Source organism: Lissotriton vulgaris, chromosome 3_2, assembly GCF_964263255.1.
Source record: "Lissotriton vulgaris chromosome 3_2, aLisVul1.2, whole genome shotgun sequence".
Lineage (NCBI taxonomy): Eukaryota > Metazoa > Chordata > Amphibia > Caudata > Salamandridae > Lissotriton > Lissotriton vulgaris.
The window spans coordinates 281958983-281982062 of NC_141690.1; the positions used below are offsets into that span (position 1 = coordinate 281958983).

The window sequence follows — 23080 nt, forward strand, 5'->3', positions numbered from 1 at the left end:
GCATATTGTTCATCACCAAACCAGCAGATTGTCGGATGGAAGCTGCAGCTGCCGCTGTAGCTCTCAAACAACTAGGCAACGCTCTGGCTACCGGATCTAATGTTGATGAGAAATACGCACAAGGGCGTTGTTTATCACCAAACTTCTGTGTCAGAACACTCAACGCGCAACCTTCTCTCTCGTGAACGTAGAGCGTGAACGGTTTACTGTAATCAGGTGTACCCAATACAGGAGCTGAACACAATGCTTTTCGTAATTCAGTAAAACTCTCTTGACATTCATCAGACCATGGCACCGGACTCGGAACATTTTTCCCAGTCAAAGCTACCAACGGTTTCGCTAAAAGAGAAAAATTTGGAATCCACTGCCTACAGTAAGAGGTAATACCTAGGAAGGCACGTACCTCTCTCTGTGTGCGTGGAACACTCATCTGTGTGATTGCTTTTATTCTCTCTGGGGTCAACTTCCTTCCCTCCTTTGACAAGAGATGACCTAGGTAGGTCACTTCTTGGCAACAATATTGCATTTTGGAAGGAGACACCTTGTGATTCAAATTAGACAAATGATGCAATAACGAAATTGTAGCTGCTTTGCAAGTTTCCTTGTCATCGGCAGCCACTAAAAGATCGTCTACATACTGTACTAGGGCAGAACCTTGAGGAAGGACAAAAGAATCTAACTGGCTTTTTAACGCTTGACTGTAAATGGATGGACTTTCACAATAGCCTTGTGGAGCTCGTTTAAATCTGAAACTGCGACCTCCTAGACAGAAGCCGAAAATATCTCTACTTTCTTCGGCTATCGGAATGCTGAAAAAGGCATTCTTTAGGTCAATAACTGAGAACCATGTAGCTGTGGCAGGAATCAATGTTAACAAGGCAGTAATATCTGGCACTACAGGAAACTGTGGGACTACAATCTTATTAACTTCTCTAAGGTCTATGACAAACCTGTACACTGGAGGTTTTGTAGGATCAGTTCGTTTCAGAATCGGCAATACAGGACTATTACAGACATTTCCTCTAGTTTCTTCAACCACACCTTTCTTAATCAAATCTTGCACAATCAATAAAAGTGCACGCTCACCTTCACTCGATATTTTATATTGGGGAATTCTTGGAAATTTTACATTCGCTTTCAAAGTTACCACATACGGTGGAATTTCTAGGAGACCTACATCATTAGGACCAGTCGCCCAAAGAGAATCAGGGAGTGAACGTAGCTCTGGCGGGAGTGCATCCATTGACAAGTACATCGGAGAGGTGATATTTTTACCCAATGTAAGTTGTACTCCTTCCGGAGAACAGTACAATGTCGCATATAGTCGTTTTAACAAATCTAAGCCAAGCAGATTTTCATTACAACCTGTCGTCAAAATCAGGGGTGCTTTCAATTGGCACGGTCCAACAGAAATAGACAAAGGACCAGATATCGGGTTGTAAACAGGGGCGCCTGAAAAACCTACGGAAACATTTGTTGAGCCGGACAAAGGTGCGCCAGGGAGTTTCGCATGAATGATAGAACTTTTTGCGGCACCAGTATCCAACAGAAACGGTTCGACTACACCTGATGTTGCTACTGCGACATAAGGCCCACTCTGATCCACTGGAACTGATACTACTCCCTCTCTCTGTCCATGGCTGTCCTAGTACCCATTTTGCTGAAAACCCTCATCTGCTTCATTATAGTCCTCAACAAGATACTGTTGAGATCTATTTTGCTGAGCAGATTGTCCATTTCGTTGATCGAAGTGATTGGTGGGACGATCATTCGTTTGTGGAGGCATAGCACCTCGTCCTCGTCCTCTAGAATTCTGTACAAAACCACCACGACCTCTCTGAGCTGCTGCTGCATTATTTTGCGCTAAGATCGGACATTCATTTTTATAGTGACCCTCTTTCTTACAGTACGCACACTGATTCCACTGATATTGAGGTCTTGATGAACCATAATCTGTCCTTTGGTACGAACCTTGCTGCGTATTAGTCTGATTCGTGCGAGGCGGATACGCCTGCTGCAAAAGAACTTTAGTTTTTAAATCTTTCGTTTTCTTCTCTGATTTTTCCTTTTCCTCTTTATCCCTATTTTCGTAGTACTGTGCAGTCGCAAGTATTTGCGCTGTTGTAGATACAGCCCACGCACTTTCTGAATCCTTTAATTTATTGCATAATTCTGGTAACAAATTATGCACAAATTTATCTACAAACAGTCTTTGCCCTCCTTCTGTACTCATGTCCTGACCACTATGATCTACAAAAGTCTCTTCAAACCTCGTGAAGAAGTCGGAGACACTTCCGTCTTTCTTTTGCCTGCATGCTGATAGCTTGTCCCAATTTACACGCAATGCTGGCATCAAAGTCTTCATTAGCTCAATTATTCTACCTGGAAGATTAGCAATTAGAGGTTCGGGTTTTGCACCACCTATTTGCTGACCATCTGCTGCAGTGATAGCTGCCCAATCACCACCTAAGGCAGCTTGATGATCCTCTCTACGAATTTTAGCCCACACTGGTTGCGGAACTACATTACCAAACAACATATCGATGTCGGCTAAGTTCATTATACAAGCCTCAACTGTCTGTGTTAATTCCTTGTAATAGCCAGCTGGATTTTTACGTGGATCTGGCAAGGCCTGTTTCACCGCTAACACTTCAGCTCGTTTCCATGGAATGTGTATCCACACTCGTTGGAACTGTGCTGGAGCAGCTGCAATTCCTGCATTATCATCACGTTGTATTGCTTCGCGCCAGATTGGAGGAACCTCCCTCATAGGATATTGGCGACTTAGCTTCACTTTACCTTTTTCTAAGTCTCTCGGTGAACGAAGAGATGGATCATTCCTAAAACTTAAAATAAGTTCCATCGCTTCCTTTATATTCTCACCCACTATCATTCCAGCAGCGAACTCTCTCTGAACTTTATTTAAATCTTCCAAATCTGATTCGACATCATCTTCTTCTATTTCTTCACGTAACAACGAGCACATCTCATCAAAGACGTACCGTTGCGTTGGTTCCCCCCACTGCATAAATGTGTCTAGTACATCTCTCGTACTATATCTTCTACTCTTCGAAATCCATCTGAGAGCCGTGGAATCTAAAATTCCCCGTTCCTCAGAACTTGGAAGCTGACTACGTCTCTGAACAGAGTCAGGAGTAGGAGTCTTAATTAAAGTTTTATATAAAGGAGACAGCATATTAGTAACAGAATCAGTGATTCTTCGACGAACAGAAAGTGGAGTTAGCACACTCGCAGACGTAGAGAACGCAGTAGAGGTAGGAATAGATAACGGAACAGTAGGAGTATCGAGGAAAATAGTTTCTGGAGCAGTAGGTACAGAGGTAGGTATGGAAGCTGGCAGTGCAGGAAGAGGAGGAGCTGTAGGAACATTCACATTCATCACAGGAGGTACAGGAGGTACAGGAACTTGATTCTGAGGGACAGGAGCAGGAACACCAGGTTGTCCAGCAACCGGCAATTGAACATTCGGGACAAGTGGAGCCGTAGCACCTTGTGCATACGGTGGAGGTGACCTTAACAGATAAGATAGCAGAGGATCGTTTTCGGAATCCTCCAGTATCTTAGCCATTTTCGATGGCAAGGCAGGATAGCACTTGTCAATCGCTAGATTATGCTCTCTAATGGCCACATCTATGGCCTTCTCACACTCGTTAGCCTGCAACTGCTTAGCCGCTTGCTCTAGAGTTAACTCTTCTTGTTCTTTCTGTTCTTTCTTCAACCTTTTCATTTCTCTCTGTTTGGATTCTTTTCGCCAGTAACGGAAAGAATCAAACATTGCCGGCCGGGCTTTCTTCTTGAACAATTTCGCTTCTAAGTTGTCGAGAATCTCGGGTTCAAAACTACCATGCAGTGGCCAACTAAGGACACCATCCTTCTTACAATAACGGACCCATACCTCATTGTAAGATATAGGACCCACGCCATGCTTACAATATAAATCATATAGGGGAGTCCCAATCGGAGGAACCAGACAAGAGTCCTCCAATCGTGAGTCACGGTTGCAACCAAAACAAGACAACATTTTCCGACTTACCATTTTCAGTCCGGAACACAAAACAAACAAACACGAAACAAATAAGTGCACTCGAACCAAGAACTTAGGCCTACCAAAAACGAACTGATGTATCGATACCCAAACTAAACCAAATAGATTATCGTAACTAGAACAACCAGCGATAATCTGACAAAACCAAACCAAGAACCGATCAAGGATTTTAACAATCCTCACAAAAGTAACCAGCTAGCTATCACTAAATACTTAACTGAGTCACTGAAGACGTCACCAAGGAGAAACCCGTCACGTTTCGCCGTACTAAGGACTGCACCTCGGGTCCAAGACAGGGCGACGGTCAAGGCAACGGCCCACTGCAGCCGTCCTGAACGGGAAACCCTCGTGGAAGAGAACTTCGGGCCACTTTTGCGATATGCCGGGATCGATGAAGTGGGGCGCCTCCCTCAGGAATCTTCACACGAAGCCTCTCAAACTCTTCAGGCTTTTGGACCGGTACCGAATGACGTCGCCCCACGTTGGGCGCCAATTGGAGTTCTGGACTTTTTGGTTCCGTCCAGAGGTGTCAGGGAACAACACCCAAAGACCCCGGAGTTCCACCTGCCTTGGTGCACAAATGAACAGAAACACGGGCTTCTCGATGGTGGCGTCAAAGACCAAAGGTTTATTACTGCAGGGACACAGAAGTCACAGATACTACACACGGGCAGTAACCAGGAGCCTGTTCAATTTGTACAAAGCGGGTTGCTCCTTATATACTAAATTTTAAGCTGGGGGCGAATTCTTTACATGTAATACATTCTCAAAACCTTTGTGTCTAAAACAATAAATATTTGGCGTTACACAGGAACCGTCGATGATATCTGAGGCCAAACATTGCGAAGTGAGGGGTTCCCACTAGTTTGTCACAATTCCCTGTCAATATTGTATTCAGGACCCGGACCGCCTCATCGTAAAGTTCGTTACCTCCCCCTAATAAAGATTCAGAAAGAAAGAAACAGAGCCAGGTGTGGAAGATAGAAAAGTGGGATAAGGGATGTTTGTAGGTTGTAAATGGGCAAGGCTACCGGCTTCGGCTGCCTAATCATGATCAGGACAATGGACACGAAGACCAGTTTGGCAGGACTGGCCTCGGGCAGAGGAGGTAGCCTTTGTCGAGTCATGCAGCTACAGCGTGATCTGGTTTAAGGTGTACGTGTCATGAAAGAGGTAAATCTCCGGCTAAGGTTACGTGTCCTTAATCGAAATGAGGTGATCAGAGGCTATTGCGTATGTGAGGGCAAGAAACACAAAATGGCGGCTATGATCTAAGATGGATGCCGTGGGTAGATCAGAAATGTGTTTATAAAAAGGAGTGCTCTTGCTCGTAGCGTAGCGAAAAATCCAGGATATACTAAATGGATCATTTGCAGTTCGCTGATACCAATATTATGTATTTCCGACAAACTTGAAAACACGGGTTCAAATCGTCACGGAACCTCACCTTCACCCTTACAGGACAAATTCAATTTGTATGAACCCCCTAGACAGTTACGGTCTGCTAACACTGGCCTAATCACGGTCCCCAGATTTAAACGGTCCCGAATGGGGGGCAGGGCTTTTAGCGTGGCAGCTGCACAATTATGGAACGGGCTGCCACAGTGTCTTAGGGTAGCCAACTGCTTGTCAGAATTGAGAAAGGGTTTGTAGACCCTATTGTTCCCGAGGGGCTAGTTTCTCTGCTTCAATCTGCTTCAATCTGGAACTGCAGGTATAACCGCCACTTCCTGTTTGAGCGCCAAGATGCCCATAGGGTGATAGTAGCGCTATATAAGAATACAATACGATACATATAGGTGTTACAGGGGTCTCCCCTACCTGGTTAGCACTGTCTGCACTTGTGCTTTCCCTTCAGAAATACGCAAATATAGCGGAGTGCCACCCCTTCCTACTGACTCAAAACCCTCCCGTTGGACTGTTCCCATAGGGAGCAGGGTCAAGACTGATTTGCATATGGCTGGTTTAAAATGCAATAGGATGTGGAGCAAAAAAACGTTGGATTTCAGCCCAGGTCGCTGTAACAGGGGGGAATGTTTGGCTTTCTTTAACATTTTGTCCACCATTTGTTCTTTTTGCATCAGTCACTTAGGGACGGACGCCCACCCTTCATTGGTCCTTAAATGTGTGTAATTCAAGACTTAGTGGTCGCAAACAGGATACCCCCAACTCTTCCAGGACATCCATGTCTAGTGTTTCAAAAGTAAATCCTGCTTTGCTGTTTTATTTCTGAAAATCAAAACATAAAGACTGTGGCGAGTGCGGTTTTAATGACGTACTGCTTTTGCCTTGTATGAGAAACTGTTCCCCAAGGCCTGGCACCCCTGCCAACATCTCAACCTATTCCCAATCGGCTGCCATTAGCGGTCTGAAGGGGGCTTCTGAAAAGGAGACTTGTCACTCATAAGGAGGAAAAGAGGATGCGTCAGAACCCAGGATGGATGGAGTGTGTTGGCTACTCTGACGTCAGCATCGGTGCATTTTGAAAGCTCCCTGTAGGAAAGACGACAGAACAGTTCAGAGGCACAGCTGAGCTAAGAGGTTTTGTGGAAAGAAGTGTGGCTCAATGGTTAGAGCGGCAGACCCTGTCTAGCCCGGGACCAAGGTTCAATTCCCCGCCTTGGCGGGTCTTGAGCTCAAAATTCCACGGACCTGATTTCTCACCTCGGTGCCTATTCCAATCATGGAGTCCCACTCTGCAACTCTGGGCAATAGCTTGCTTAATCTCCACAATGGCCCCCACAACGCTAAGGATGCCTGGCCTCCACCTTGGGGGTGCCCAGGAGTGGAAACCTCACAGGGAAAGCCAGGATGGGTTCCACAGCGGTATTCGTACAAGTGCCTTGAGACCCTTGCGGGTGAGCAGTGCGATATACAAGTATCAATATACATTTACATGGGCGAGGACAAGACGTCATACTTACATATACAAGGGCGGAGGGCTGTTCCTCTCGTCACAGAGTTGTGAAGGCCATGCATTTGAAGAAGTAATGAATACCCACATATGTGGCTCTTGCACCCCAGTCGTCGCCCCACTTTGGCGGGAGGCCCCGGAAGACCTTCCCTTCTGCTTTGGAGACGCACCATAGGGTGCCGTCGGCAGTAATGGACATGAACCGGCTCAACTCTCTCCATCCACCTGCTCCGATGGCCTCGGTTCTATCAATCCAGGCATCATTTACACTCGTTGGAGGACTTCCTTTTACAAACCTATCGTCCGCAGTCACTGCGTACAGCATCCCATCGGGGCCGAAGAAGAGGGCGGACAATTGATCCCAACCGCCTTGACCAACTCGTTTACCTCCTGAGCCCATCCAAGCCTCGCTGTCAAACGATGGCGCATAGCCTGCGTAGAGATCTCCCGCATTAGTGACAGCATAAAGTACTCCTTTCGGGTCGAAGAAAAGGCGCTGGAATCCACCCCATTCTGCCATCCCTACGCGCCTTCCAGGACCTTGGAACCAGTCCTCTTGTGGATTTGAAGGCATGGGACCCGTGTAGAGCGTAGAACCACGAACCACATACAGATCACCCCATGGGATGAAGAGCACATGGCTTACACCGCTCAGCGTCCCCACAACACGAGCGTTGGCACCGTAATTGTAGCCATAATATGGAGGGTCGCCCGCCCTGCAGATGCCCTGACTGTCCACGGTAAAGAAGGTAAGACCTGAAAAGCAACAGAGAGAGTTATTTGCACCTGAGATGTGTCCTCAGCACACATAGAATGAGCAGAAGGCCTCTCAGGATTGTTTTTGTGCAGGAAGGGGCCCCTTACAAGGCAGGCTGGCTCGCACCATGGTACAAGGGCGCCTGCGTTGGTGCTAGGCCGCACATTGTGCTAGAGCTGGGAAAAGACAGAAATGCGCGATATTATGTCAAATACAGCGCATTCCTGCCCGTCCCCGATCACGCAGCGCAGCAGGGGACCCACTGCAGGATTATTACATAAATCAGCCCCTTGAACCCCAAATACACTTGCAGGATATGGTTGGGATCTGGAGTGGAATACTGTAATCAGGTTAGAAATTGTCATTTCCCCAAGTAGTCATGTATGTATCTATGCATGTCTGTATGTATATGATACATAACGACCATTCAGCAGTGAAAGTGCGATGGTGACGTGTATGGGGTTTGCTCTGCAGTAATGAGAAACACAGATCTGCCCAACCACGTGTGCGTCAACTTCGGAGGAGCATCTTAAGGAGGCCTGTTTACCTGTGTATGTCTGTGTATAGGTATGTATGCATGTATGCATATATGTATGCATGTGCCTATGCTCGATTGTATACATGCGGCTAGTATGAATGTGTTTATATATATCTATAAATGCATGTGTATGCTTGATTGAATGGATGTGGCTTGAATGTGTGTGTGCATGTATGTATATATGCATGCATTTAATATGTGTGCATGTTGGTATAAATGCATGCATGTATATTATATTGTAATTGTATTTATATAGTGCTTACTACCCCTGACGAGGCATCAAAGTGCTTTTTCAGCGAGTACCACGCCACTCCGGAACTCAAAGAATTTGTGGTGAACAAGTACAGTGAAAATATGAAAGTAGTTTGAGTGCTGGATACGTTAGTCTGTTATTAGGATTAAAAAGTATAGTGGAGGAGTAGAAGAGGGAAAAGGTTTGCATTTATATAGCTCTTGCTACCCCTGATGAGGAGTTGAAGCGCTTTTTCTGCGAGTAGCATTCTACTCCAGAACCCATAAAGGATCAGTAGTGAATTAGTATAGTGAAATATGAAAGTAGTTTGAGTGGTAGATAGGTTAGTCAGCTATTTGGAGTGAGAAGGATAGTGGAGGGATAAAGGGGGAGGATTTAGAATTTTTGTTTGTTTGTTTTGGAGCTCATAGCAGTAGGAAGCGGCTTGCGAGGAGTAAAAGGGAGGAGGAAGAGTCAGTGAGGGTTCAGAAAGGCCCTTTTTGGGGATCAGAATAGTAAAAAGAGGTATGAGATGTTAGGAGGGGTGGAGTAGGGAAGAGCCTTGAAAGGGTTACTTTGAGAATCATATTAGGGGTATGGGGTTTGGGAGGAATGAGAGCGGAGGTAATGGATATAATAGAGGTATAGGGTGAGAAATAGGGTAGTACAATAGATTTGCCGAATTAGAGAAAAAGTAATAATTAAATAAGGAATATATAGATCCAAAATTAATAAAGCTATAGATCCATAAGTACATGGAATGTATATAGAGGCATAAAGAAAGGTAGTATATGTAAGATGCATTAAATAAACTCTGGCTTTTAAGTGTTGTTGTGCTTTAAATTATTTTTATTTATTTATACATCGTTTTTACGGATCAATAGTGAAGCAAGTGTGGATAGTTATGATAAAAAGATGTACTTATTTATGCAGTAACTTATATACATGTTAAAAACAGAATAATGTAACCATCAGTAATATGTAAATTTGTTAAGCAGAACTAATGACCCAGAAACCAATCAGAAAACGAACCCTAATCCAATAGAAACACCAGACTGGGGTGGATCGCTAAACATACAGGTCTGAGCACAGAGCAAGGGAGAAATTAGGAGGGAAAAAGAGGTAGTGGTAGGAAATGTGAGGCAATAAACAGCAGATTTAGGATTGCAAATCCCAGTATTCAACAGGTTAAATGAAAGTCACTGGCAAGTACAAAACCACAAGTTTCTAAACAAAACCACTGAAAATTGATGCAATCATGGGCAGGTTAAAAACTTCAGTTTTTAGACTGTAACAACCACAAGCAAATACAGTGAAAAATGATGCCATCACGGGGAGTTAAAATCACTTTTTAAATTTCAGAAATGACAGCACTAGCCTGCCTCATTACCACCTCCTGGTCTTTGGTTCACTGCAATCTGGGGCACAGTATGCATGCGTGCAGGAGCGAAGCTACTCAGCAATGACATTTATGAAGCCGCGCAAAGCCAACGTTCGTGGCCCCGATGGCTTCAGAAGTCTTGGAGCATATTTATGACGCGGTCATGCAATGTAGCAAATCACCTTGCTGTGCGGCGCTACATATCCTGCAGCCTATAGGTGACCCCTGGTGTACCAATGCTCTGGGTACCTCACTACCATATAATAGGGAGTTACAATTGTACACCCCTTAATTGGCATACTGGGGTACCAAGTACTTACCATTGAATTTAGAGGAGAGCGCACTGCCACTGGTTAGCAGGATCCCAGTGAACTACATTCAAAATACACCTACAGCAGGCCCTAAGTGGGGGTATCTACGCCAGAAAGATCCTAGTTTCTGAGAGCCACCCTCACCATGAGGTTATGGAAACCTGATATCTTCTGGAGATGAATCGGCAGGTTTCTGCGGAGGTGGGGATAGGGTGGTCCATCCAAAGGTGACTGTGTCCGGGATCTCACCCTCTTCTCTCATCATCATCACCTCCGAGTGATGCTGCTACATGGGAGGCAGGAGTCATTCTAGGAGTAGCTGGCGGAGGGAGAGGTGCTGGAGCAAGAGGGGTGACTGGTTGTGGTGACGCAGCCCAGGCTGCTGGTCAGGGGGTTGCAGAAAATGCCTCAGATAATCAGTGTTGTAAAATTTACAGGAGTGTAACCCATATACCATTTCAGGACTGGGTAAGTAAGGTGCATTAAGAAACAATGTCCTGATAGGTAAGGATGTGTAGGCAAATAATTATGCATGCATACAGCATTACTCTCAAGGAAAGAAGGAGAATACTCATTAATATGAAAAAAGATAGTTAATCATCTTTATATTGTGGCATAAGTTCATGGTCGGAAATTATACAGTTAGAAGCAGCACTGCATAAATAAATTGGTGACAACCATATAGTACTTAGTGCTTAAAAAGTGACTGTGGTGAGAGTGGCGACGCAAGTGGAGAAGTGAACAGCAAGAACGGTGCACTGTGAACAAAGTGCAAATAATTTGCAGTGAGTGGCTCCAAGGCATGCGACAACGTGATATCACAATAAACAAAGTTCTTTCAATTGGATGTTGAGCCACAGAAGAGTACGCCTGTTATTTAAGATGTTAGGCCGACGGCGTTTCGATCCATATTAGTTTGGATCGTCATAAGGACTTGGTTGTCTGAATTGGGGCGTGCTGCAAGGAAGGGAAAGAGAATCAGGGGAGGTTCGGGATGACTGGCAAAGAATAAGGCAGGGGAGTGCAATCAATTTACCCTAGTTCAATTCCATGCGCATGGAAAGTCTATTAGTTGTTGGAAGTTCCCATGAATCGATTGGGGGCAGCCTTAAGGGCAATCCGGTTAGCCAAGTCAAGGTGATCCGGAGTCTGCATTAGGGCACTGCGAGAAAGGGGGAAAGGAAAAGGACCGATAAAGCATGGTTGGTTAGAGTGAGGGAGGGAAGTTACACTCACATGCTTTAAATATCGGCCGTCTATGGTCAACCGAAGTGGATTATTAATGTCCATGATTAAATTCAGGTCGATATACAGAGGGGTTGGAAAAAATGGATGGGACATACCTGAGGGAATCAGTGCGTGAAGCGGCCGTCTGATCAGCCGTTGGGTCAGCACGACTCCTGTAGAAAGGACAACAAGGGCGGCGGTTACCAGTGGCCCGTTTATTATGTTAGAGAACATCAGACTGGGTCGTAAGGCCCGACGGTTGATAAGTGGGGAGAGCACATACCTGAATGAATCGGCGTGCTGTCTAAGGAATGGATCAGGCCGTAGTGAGCCGGGTGCAGCGAGGTGGAAAGGGTTTACTTCCACGTGTGGGCGGGGCTGGGACAGGCAAGGGAGGCGTGAGCTGGGCGTACCCAAGTGACGTCGGCCACAGTGGGCTGTAGGTCTGTTGGAGGGGAGTGTATTGGGCGTTTGCTTAGCAACGTATCCAGCGGCTTTCTCGTTCTTATTGTCGTTCATTTATAATGAAACAAAGGTGATAGCCTGCACTCCAATTTAAACTTAGTACATCAAATGTAATCCAATGTAAACAGGTGCTGTCCCCAATCCAGACTAGATCCTTACGGGTACTATATACCCCTTAAGAAAAACAGAAACTGTTTTGTGAGGGACGCACTTTTCACTTGCCCTGTCGGTGCATGGTATGTATATACCTTTAGACTTGGGTATTCAATTCCACTCTTGAAATTGTACAAAATATGAAAATAAGATCAATCATCAACTGGTAAAACAAATAATTCCCGAAAGTAGACTCAAATCAATAAGTCGCGGTTTTTCTCATTCTTGTCTTTATTTTCTTAATCTTGTTCTGGTTCTTTCCACAGCATAGAAAACGTTATACATTAGATTCGTGGAATATTCATAATTCCCTTCATAAATCCCAATGCATTTCGGTCATTAACCTTCTTCGGGGGAAACTGCTGCCATGTTGAATTCACACTACAACTTCGCTACAATGAAAATATCGCTAAAATGAAAAAAATGAAAAAATTGCCCATAAATGCCTCGATTGCTCATATCTGTCCTCCTCTCACTCTTCGTCCGCATGATGCGCGCGCTCATTAGTCAGGCCTACCGACCCTTTCCTTAAAGGTGTCACCAAACTAAAGAACGAGTCGCGATAAGTGCGAGCGACCTGCCGCATACTCTAAAGTGCTAAATAAGCAAACTTTATTCAAAAACAAGTTCAAGTTCAAGAATTTGTATAGCGCGCTACTCACCCAGAGGGTCTCAAGGCGCTTGAGGGAGGGTGTTAGCATTACTTATCAAATAGCCAGGTTTTAAGCTGCTTTCTGAAGGAGAAGTGGTTCTGTGTAAGGCGGAGGTGAGTGGGGAGAGAATTCCACGTTTTGGCCGCTAAGTAGGAGAAGGATCTTCCGCCCATGGTGGATCTATGGATGCGCGGAACTGCGGCGAGGGCTGGTTGGATGATCGTAGTTGGCGGGTGTGTAGAAGGACAAACGTGTGCTGAGGCATTCAGGACCTAGGTCGTAGAGGGCCTTGTGTGCGTGGGTGAGGAGACGGAATGTTATTCTCTTGTTGACGGGGAGCCAGTGGAGGTCTTTCAGGTGGCCGGAAATGTGGGCTTGACGGGGGATGTCCAGTATGAGTCTGGCTGAGGCGTTTTGGATGCGTTGGAGTTTTTTCTACTGTTTGGCTGTGGTTCCTGCGTAGAGTGTATTTCCATAATCCAGTCGGCTAGTGACCAGTGCGTGGGTGACTGTCTTTCTTGTTTCGGTGGGGATCCAACGGAATATTTTTTTGAGCATGCGAAGGATGTTGAAGCATGAAGCTGAGACAGCGTTGACTTGTCTGGTCATCGAGAGGCAGGAGTCTAGGATGAAGCCCAGATTACGTGCGTGATCTGTAGGTCTGGGTGCTGTACCCAGGGCCGGTGGCCACCATGAGTCGTCCCAGGCCGAGGGGGATGATCCTAAGATGAGGACTTCCGTTTTGTCAGAGTTTAGTTTTAAACGGCTGTTCATCCATTCGGCTACTTCTTCCATTCCTTCGTGTAGATTGGTTTCGGCGGTGTTAGGGTCTTTGGTGAGGGAGAGGATCAGCTGGGAGTCGTCTGCGTAGGAGATGATGTTGAGGTTGTGTTGTCGAGCGATGGGTGCGAGGGGACTCGTGTAAATGTTGAAGAGGGTGGGACTGAGTGAAGATCCTTGTGGTACGCCGCAGATGACTTCGGTGGCCTTAGATTTGAATGGGGGGGAGGCGGACTCTCTGGGTTCTCCCGGCGAGGAACGAGATGATCCAGTCCAGAGCTTTTCCTTGTATTACGACGTTGCTGAGGCGTTGTATGAGGGTGCTATGACAGACTGTCGAAGGCGGCGGAGAGGTCAAGTAGGATGAGGGCAACTGTTTCTCCGTTGTCCAGTAGCGTTCGAATGTCGTCTGTAGCTGTGATGAGGGCGGTTTCGGTGCTGTGTTTGGCTCGGAAGCCGGACTGTGAGGAGGGGGGGCGGGGGGGGGGGTCGAGGGAGTTGCTGGATTCAAGGAAGGCCGCGAGCTGAGTGTTAACGGCTTTCTCAATGACTTTGGCAGGGAATGGGAAGAGTGAGATGGGGCGGTAGTTCTTAATTTTAGACGGGTCTGCTGTGTTTCTTCAGAAGGGCGCTGAGCTCGGCATGTTTCCAGCTTTCTGGGAAGGTAGCGGAGTTGAAGGAACAGTTGATGACATCGCAGAGATGGGGTGCGATGATGGAGTCTGCTTTGTTGAAAATGTGATGGGGACATGTGTCGGTTGGCGATCCTGAGTGGATGGAGTTCATCAGCAGGATGGTGTCTTCAGTAGTTATTGGGTTCCAGGCGCAAAGGTTGTGAGGGTGCCTTTTTTGTTCGGAGGTGGGTGGAGTGGACAGTTCTTCGGACTGGTTTTCAAAGCTGTTATGTATGTCGGCGATTTTGTTGTGGAAGAAAGAGGATAAAGATTCGCAGAGGTCTTGGGAGGGAGTGATGTCGTTGGTGCCTGCGATGGGGTTAGTAAACTCTTTGACGATGTTGAATAGTTCCTTACTGCTGTGGGCGTTGTTGTCGAGACGATCCTTGAATGCTGATTTCTTGGCGGATCGGATCGATTGGTGGTGTCTGCGGGTGACGTTCTTGAAGGTGGTCAGGTTGCCACTTGTTGGGTTTTTTCTCCATGTTTTCTCAAGAGTACGACATAGCTTCTTGGATTTCTTAAGGTCATCGTTGAACCAGGGGGCCTTTTTGCTACTTTGTCTGATCTGGTGTTTTTTCAAGGGTGCCAATTCGTCCGCGCTGTGGGTGATCCATTGTGTGAGTTTTGCGGCAGCTTGGTTAGGGTTCGATGATATGGCAGGAGGGTTTTGGTTAAGCAATGTGAAGAGTTGGTCGGTGGTGATTTTGTTCCAGTTTCTTCGGGCAATAGGTTGTGGGAGGTTGAGGGTCGTGGTCTTTTTGTAGCTGAAGTGAACGCAGCTGTGGTCCGTCCAGTGGAGAGCTGTGGTGTGATCGAAGGAGATGTGTTTGTTGGAGGTGAAGATTGGGTCGAGCGTGTGTCCGGCAAGGTGGGTGGGGGTGTCAACAAGTTGTTGGAGTCCGAGATTGGCCAGGTTGTCCAGAAGGGTGGTGGTGTTGCTGTCGTTTTTCTTTTCTAGGTGGAAGTTGAGGTCTCCCAGAAGAATGTAGTTCTCGGAGGTGAGGGCATGTGGGATGTGAAGTCAGTGATGTCTTCGTTGAATTGTGTGCGGGTTCCTGGTGGTCTATAGATGAGGGTGCCTCTAAGAGTGGTCCTGGGGTCGGTGTGGATCTGGAAATGGAGGTGTTCGGCGGTAACGAGGGTATCGTCGGAGCTGGTCGTGATTCGGATGGTGTTCTTATGGACGATGGCTATGCCTCCTGTTTGGTTGGTGCGGTCTTTTCGGATGATCTTGTAAGCGTCCGGGATGGCTATGGCGATGTCTGGGGCTGATGATGCATTCATCCAGGTTTCTGTAAGGAAGGCGAGACCGGCGATGTGGTGTCGAGTAAGTCCCAGAGTTCAGTGGCGTGTCTGTAGACCGAGCGGGTGTTCAGCAGGATGCACTTCAGGTGGTTAGAGTGGGAGCAGTGTTTGGGGTTCGTGGATTTGGTGTGGGTCCTGACGCAGGTGAATTTGCAGGAATGGCAGGTGAAGGGTCCATGGGTGTGTCCTGGGGCAGCTTCGCAGCATTGTGGTTTGCGGCAGAGATTAAGGGCTAGGAGGGTAATGGCGTCATACGTAAATGCGGGAGGAGTGGGTTTTCCGAGGACCAGGGGGTCTGGCTCTGGGCGCGGTTCAGGCGCGGACGGGCGTAGACGGGCTTACCTTTGGCGCACCTTCGGCGCGCATGGGGCGCGACCACTGCGCGTGAACGCTGTGCGGAAAAGCATCTGTCATATGTGGAGATGGGGAGGGGCGAGGGAGGGTCAGCTGGGAGGCGGTAGCGGGGTGGAGCTACGGTCTGGGAAGCACTACAACAAACAAAATGGCTGCAGCAGTTCAAAAGCGAAACTGGGCGAGACTGGGGCACAATCGAGCACAAATGCTTAAAAATACAACAATGGTTACAGGACAATGCGCAGCGTGAATTGAGCAGCACTAAATATGCAAAATGAACAAAGCAGGCAGCGGCAGCAATGCGGGGGTGAAATAGTGCAATGCGAGGCAGCAGAGCGAGCGGAGCGCAGATGCGGTGGTCAGAGTCGGCTGGCAGGCACTGCGATACCGCTTATCTGCTTCGAAGCGCTCAGCTATCTCAGGTCACCAGTTCTTGGGAGCGTGGGGGAGCGACCTCCTTTGATCGAGTCAGGAGAGTCACGTCGGACAAAGTACAACGCTTAAAAATTAGAGTTCCAATCATCCAATTATGGCTCAATTAGACCGTCCTTGACAACTGTTCTAAGATAGAGTTTGCGTTACTACTACATGAGTATGAACAAAGAAATAGATGAATAAGAAATATGAAAAATGTTGAAATGACAGTAAAATTCAAAGTACAAGTGAAAATGGGTCCCATGTTTATCAACTGCTATTCCTACCCTTATGTGAAACTGGCTATGTTCCTTTAGAATGACAAAGGTACCAGCACTAGTATTCAAGGTAAACAGAGCACAGGCAAAGTCACTAGGTCTGGCTGATTCTGAAAGCACCTCTTTGATTTGTGAGGTTAGGCTCTCGATCACTCCATGCCTGCAGTGTCCCCCTCATCTTTACACTCGTCCAATCACGGCTTGCGTCCACAATATCCCTTCCCCCAGCATGCAAAAGCACCTTCTCCTCCCCATTCAATGAAGAAGGCACTTTCTGTAGGCCAGACCCGTTGGCTTGTCAATGCTTGCTTTTCACTGTAATCCTGCACCGCTCATTTGCTTGTGAGCTTAAAGTATTTTTCCTTTCCATTAGTTGTCTTTGTCATTTACCCCGGTTTGAACATTTTACACTGCTTCCATCATGGCCAACACTCCCCACCCAGGTCCCAATCACTTTCCATTTTGGACTGGTCTTTTTGAAGAAAAAAGCCACTCGTTTCTCTCACACTGTTTCGCCATCATGTAGTTAGTATTCGAAGGTTGCTTTACGAAGTAGCAAGGTGATACCCGCTCTTAAGCACTCGATTTGTAAATTGTGGCGATTAAAGAATGCTTCTTTCTCGCGCTCCAGCTTACGTTAAATGTATACAACAGATCAAGGTGATTTAAATGTATATCCAAAAAGCATTTGAAATTGTTGCATATTTTGTAAAATAGTCATTTTATAACAATGAAGTCAGAAAATCCTCCCTCAATAGCTATCTAGGATGGTGTGCTTTTAAGAAGTTTGCCTTTCTGTTTCTAATAGCCTCTCCCACGTTTATTAGGCACAATTACTTTGTTTAGCTTAATTATGCAGATTTCTTTGCCAAGAAGCAAAAAGATTTTATTCATGGTGCAAACACAGTTTCTTCTCAAGTTAAAAGTACTGGCTAACACCATTACAAATGGTTTCCTACTGGTTTGTACTAACGTGGAAGGCGAACATCTGTCGTTGTCCTGGAGATATTTTTTGTAGGTGTTCTTGATACCCAAAGTTGTCAACAGATGAGAAATATAAGTATGCCACTCATATCTAGCAGGGGTCCTGGGCTTCTAGATCACATATTCTGTGCAAATGCCGCCATCTAGTGACTAAAGTCGAAAGGTTCAATTCCTTGTTTGCTTTGAAACGCCGCCTTTTGTTTTTAGATAGGAGCAACAGGGAGACTAACAGGACAACTAAGGCCCAGGTGGCTTTGCATGCATTGAGGTGATTTCGAGGGCTGTGGATGACGTGGGTGTAAGTCTAGAACATTATTTGGTTACTATCCGTGAGCATCACCGAGAGGCTGCGTGGATCACAAGTGGGTCTATATTATGGTCATGAGGAAACAACTACAACATCAGGGAAGTAACCACAATATTGCAACATTCCCTTTATTACAGTTTCACGTGCTATGCACCAGGCTCGAAGGCAGCAAAGGAGGAGCGATGGCGAAGAGTTTATTTGAAATCAGAACTATTTCTTGACCATGTAGGAGTATTGCCACCTCAATATGTCTGAGAGGCTGAATTTCTCCATTTATGATATTTTGCAGATTCCTCGTATTTATGGAATGAGTGACTAGTGTTTTGTTTACATAAAGGCTGTTGCAACTATTTGGTAAGCAGATAAGTTTCACACAGGAGCGACCCGTGGCACCCGAAGGGTGGACAGGCCTCTTCACATAGGAGGCGGATGGGGGGGAACCTGCTCCCTTGTAAACTCCATTCAACAATCTAGGATCCCACCAAGGGTTGCAGGGATTGTGGTGGGATTATACACCGCAATCCCTACCACCCTTGGGGGGATACTATAATGTTGCAGCTATTTACCTGTGAATAACTGGATCACAGAAAAAACATCCCATCACTGAAATTTAAGAAGGGACGTCACCTGGTCGTGTATTTCCTTTCACATTGAAGTATAGAATACACTATATTTTAACTCCGCAAACATTGCTCGAGTCTATCCTGACTATGGTAGGGCCAGGACGTGTCCTGTGACCAAGAGGGCCCCAAGTGCGTCCTCATAATGGACAGAGGACCACTGTCACTGTCCTGAGGAGAGGACAGAGTGCAGCGGTGGCAGCATGCTGAGCTCTGGTCATTGACCAGACCTTTCCTCAGTTACTGACCGTGTGTCCCTCTTTTCACGTCCGGTGGAGCATGTAAAAACACATACACATTAAGGACTATAAATCCTTCAAATAACACATATTATTCCTCCGAAAAGGGCGGAAAAGAATGACAAGTCTCCTCTGTCCTGAGAATCACCTAATAAATCCCGGATGGGAATGCCGACACATTTTACCCACAGATGGAAATGCAAGAAAATAAATGTTGGTCTATATATTGAAAAATCAATTGATCTACGTATTCCAACTGTTTTGCAAGTATTCTATTTAGCTTTACTTTGGAAACAGGGCTACTGTCTAATCTTGCTTCCTCATCTGTGTGCATCATCCCACAAAGCAGCAGGTGGTGTCCCACTCTTGAGTACCCTGTCCTCCTCCATTCAAACTTGTGTCATTTCTCGTCCTTAGCAGCTTGAAGCTCTTTTAAGCCGCTTTGCTCGGATTTTCACAGGCATTCCGCTTTTCCACTTTTTTGTGAAACTGATCAGGCATCAGATTTATTCCTGGGGTTGGATGCTGCTCATAAGGGCCATTTAGTTTTCAAAAACATTCCCAAATGGTGAATAATTCCAGGGATACAAAAAGAATCCACCTGTTATGTGACTATCGTACATGGAAAAATATCACTCGCATTAGTGGTGGCTTTATTTCTTCATAGGTTTACTTTTTTTGTTTTTAGTTAAATGCCCTTCCTGTGCTCTAAATAAAAACACCAATGAAAGTCCTTTTCATGAAGAGTTGCCCAGCACCAGTTCATGAGATCACGGTTTGCTTTGAGACCACTGGAGCTCATGCATTTTGAGTGATGTGAATAGGCACACTACATCTAAATATTTGTTTGAAGCATTATGCCTCTTTTGTTCATCTTCAAAACGTATGCAATTTAACAGCAGCATATTGAACCCCATAGAAACTTCAATGATATATGGACCAGAACCATCTTCTCCATGATCTCTAGTTAGTACCAGATCTGCTAGGGGCACAGAATCCACAATGGACAACATCAGGGAGGTCTTTCTCCTCGGCAAAGACAGGGTTAATACATTTTGACCGCAACACTGCCTAAAACAAGGTGGACCGAAACATTTTGGAAAGGCTGCAAAATCGGTGAGGTCCGTCTGTCTGTCTGATCCCTAGATTTCAAGCCATAGCCAAAACACGCACAATGATTAGACCAGTGGAGCCATCCTCATGACGGATGTAAGGTATCATACGAAAGAAGCATCAGCAACGAATCACTGCTATTAGCCTTTACAGCGCGGGGACACACTTGCTAGTGTAACCAGGCGCTTTACAAAATACTAATAAATAAATAAAATACTATTGTAGCAATCTCCCTTTATTGTCTACCCTTCTACATCTCTGTACATCTGTAGGCGACTGACTGGTCTGTCACTTCAAGACTGCATTCTTCTAGAGAAAAGGAACAAGCATTGGCATAGCCAATAGGTCTCGCTTTTGGGACCTTATAAGTATTTAGTTATGCAGCACAATATCCTCAGTTCAACAACATAAATTGTTCCCTGACTAAACACTTATAAGGACCCAAAGGCGAGACATATTGGCTATGCCAATGCTTGTTGAATGAGTGATTGCAGCTACGGAAGTCTTGCGTACAGCCCCAATTGCAGATTCATCAGCCAATGAATTCCCTTCAATATGAACACCATCACGTGGATGACACAGTGTATGTATCATTTGAGCCCGCAGTAGTTCGTTTTTCAGCTCCACTACCTGTTCCCATATAGTTTTGTGCTAAATTGTGCCACCTTTTGCATCGTTGAACACGTTCTGTCCCCAGTGGAGCAAATACTCATTATAGGACTGTATACAGTAAAAAGAATCACACACAGTTAGTGTGGGAAATTCGATCCGTATTTACCAGGGCCTGTAAAAAGGCTTTTAATTCTGTAAGCTGTGCAGTGCAGTCTCCTCGAGATAGCGTTTTTGTACAACTCGGATGAAATTTTCCATCCTACATGCGTCCTTTAACGATAGCACATGCAGCGCTGTATTGTTGTTTACTTCCTATGGCCGACTGAGCAGATCAATCAGTGTAAATGATATATTCATACTGATCCAGAGGCATTATTTCATTTGGTAGAGTATATTCTGGTTCATATTGCAGAACTGCCTGTGTCTTTAGACTTGGGTAGTACCTGTATTCTACATCTGTTGCAGTAAGAGAATAGCCCATTGTATCAATCTTGGATGAAAGGCTTTAGCGTTAGCGTTAGGAACCCTTGCCTTTGTTGCAGCCTCCAAGGCTGGAACTGGGGTTAAGCAAATCATTCGCTACCCTTGAGCCAGTGCTTTTACGATATTGGTACTGTTTCACCTTCGTTATATTTTTTTTGCCATTTCCGCCTGTATTTTTCCATATTTAGTTTTTGGGCTTTTTCTTTATTTATCAGCATTTATTGTTGTCATAAGAAAAAGACTACGCTACAGCTAGTATTTTTCCACATTTATTTCAGTCCCAAAAACACATGTGCAAATGCTTGTACACAGACACAAGAGCCAAGGGAACAAGAAAATAAATGGCAACACTCACACACCGATCACAATGCAAAAGGGACACCACACGCCCCGCCACCCACATGAGGAATAATACGCAAGTCACACACCCATGAATCAAAATAGCTGGATTTTGTGCCCTTACTTGTTCGTGGTTCTTTGTAAGCCTGATTAAAACAAAATAGAAACCAACTGGGCTGTCTTTAATTTGATAGCGCATGGAAGCAAAGGAAAGCAGAAATGCAATTTGCCTGAATCAGCACACTGAAGTCTAACCATCTGATATGCCAGCGCTCGGTTCCAAGCCCAGCACTGTTACTCTAAGGCCATTCCATCTGATGGCTCAGCAAGTTAAGTGGTGGTTTCTGACATATCGTAAGCTCAAATGTCGGCAGAGTCAGCAGAGTCATTTTTGAAAGGATGGTAAAATTGAAGCCAAAATGCTGGTTTGGTTTGCATTTGTTTTTTCGGAGGGGGTGCTCATTTTTTACAAGGAGTACAGAGTCCAACATGTTGTCTCTTTATTGGAGATTTAGTAAAGATATTTTAATATTTTATAAACCCAAGTTCGTGCAGGCTTCCAGCAAGGTCTCAAAAGCAGAGGTGCTGTCCATCACCTCGCTTGAGGAAAGTGTATCTTTTTTTAGATCATAGCATAGTCGTACAAGAGCTTTCAACAGGCAAACTGGACTATTTTAAATAACAGCTCGCAGACTACAATGCGCAGTCCCTGAGCGGCAGTTATCGGCTCAATGAACGTTGATTGGTGTTCTGAACAAACAAAAATACGAACCCCCCTGGTGCTGCCGGTTCGTTCGTGGGGGGGGCGGAGCCAGAGCCCGAGGCTTCAGCAGGACAGACAGTGTCAGGAGTGGCATTCAAGGGGTAGTGTCCTGGGTCGCTGTGAAGCCGCCATTAATCTGTCCCCTGAGGCCACAGAAATACGACCTTGCGAAAAGGCGACGGGCTGGCGCAAAACTCACTCAGGAGGCGGAGCCTTGGAGATGCCCTATTCAAAAGGAGCACTGGGGCAGCAACAAAAGGAACATGGGGATGGCAACTCTGGGCTGAAGCACGGCAGCATGGCAAAAGTTACTAGTATTTTGTAATTTCTAAATATAAATACAGGCAAAGGGAAAATAGTTTTCCGTCTTTATTTACATGTAAAAATCTGTTTAAATGGAAAACCGGGAGCCTTAGTTATACGGTAGGTAGGTGTAGTCTGATTGACCCGCAAATATCCAGATCACCAGGCTGTGGACATTTACACGTGTTTTTAAGCGTTTGGAAGCTACCATGTCAGCTTGCAGGGAACAAATAGTAGCTGTGTATTCCTGTGTCCATTGTCTAACTGAAAAGTCAGGTTTTGTTAAATCGTAGAAAGGTTTAACTCTTTCTGCCTAATCCAAAATGTATGTTCTACCAAAATTCAGGAATCACAGCGCAAGCTTTTCTAAAAAGTTAGCTGCTAGGCTTTTCCCTTCACTTGAAAGCGCATATCCTAGAAAAAGTACATGGAAGGGGGCTATTTTCGATTTTTTTAAGTTGAACTTGTAATCCTCCGAGGCAAATCCCCAAATTATGGTATTCACTTGTTCAAGTGTTCCTCCAGGTCATCATCTGTTAGATAAATATTATCCACATAGGACAATGCCTCTTCATCCAGATTTTGAAGTAATTCAGTTACTCTGGCTGAAAACTACCCCAGGCTGTTCTTATACCCTTGGGGGAGTCAACAGAATTGAATCTGGGGGCCTATTGTGGAAAATGTGGTTAAATACCGGCTTTCAGGCACTATATTCTGGTAGAAAAATCCATTTGAGATATCAAGTGTGGTTTTGTATTTTTTCTGCACAATGTTATTTATTAATGCGGCACTATGTGCATTTTGTCCTGCAA

General features: G+C 45.5%; 1 protein-coding gene across 1 annotated transcript in view; it reads right to left on the reverse strand.

Annotated features, from left to right (window-relative positions):
- LOC147725692 (uncharacterized) overlaps positions 1-23080 on the reverse strand; it is a 121821-nt gene that overhangs the window by 26640 nt on the left and 72101 nt on the right. The window contains exon 3 of the mRNA XM_086964576.1: positions 6991-7736. Coding sequence (XP_086820702.1) covers positions 7021-7736 — 716 coding nt within the window. The 3' untranslated portion in view covers positions 6991-7020. The remainder of the gene's footprint in view (positions 1-6990; positions 7737-23080) is intronic.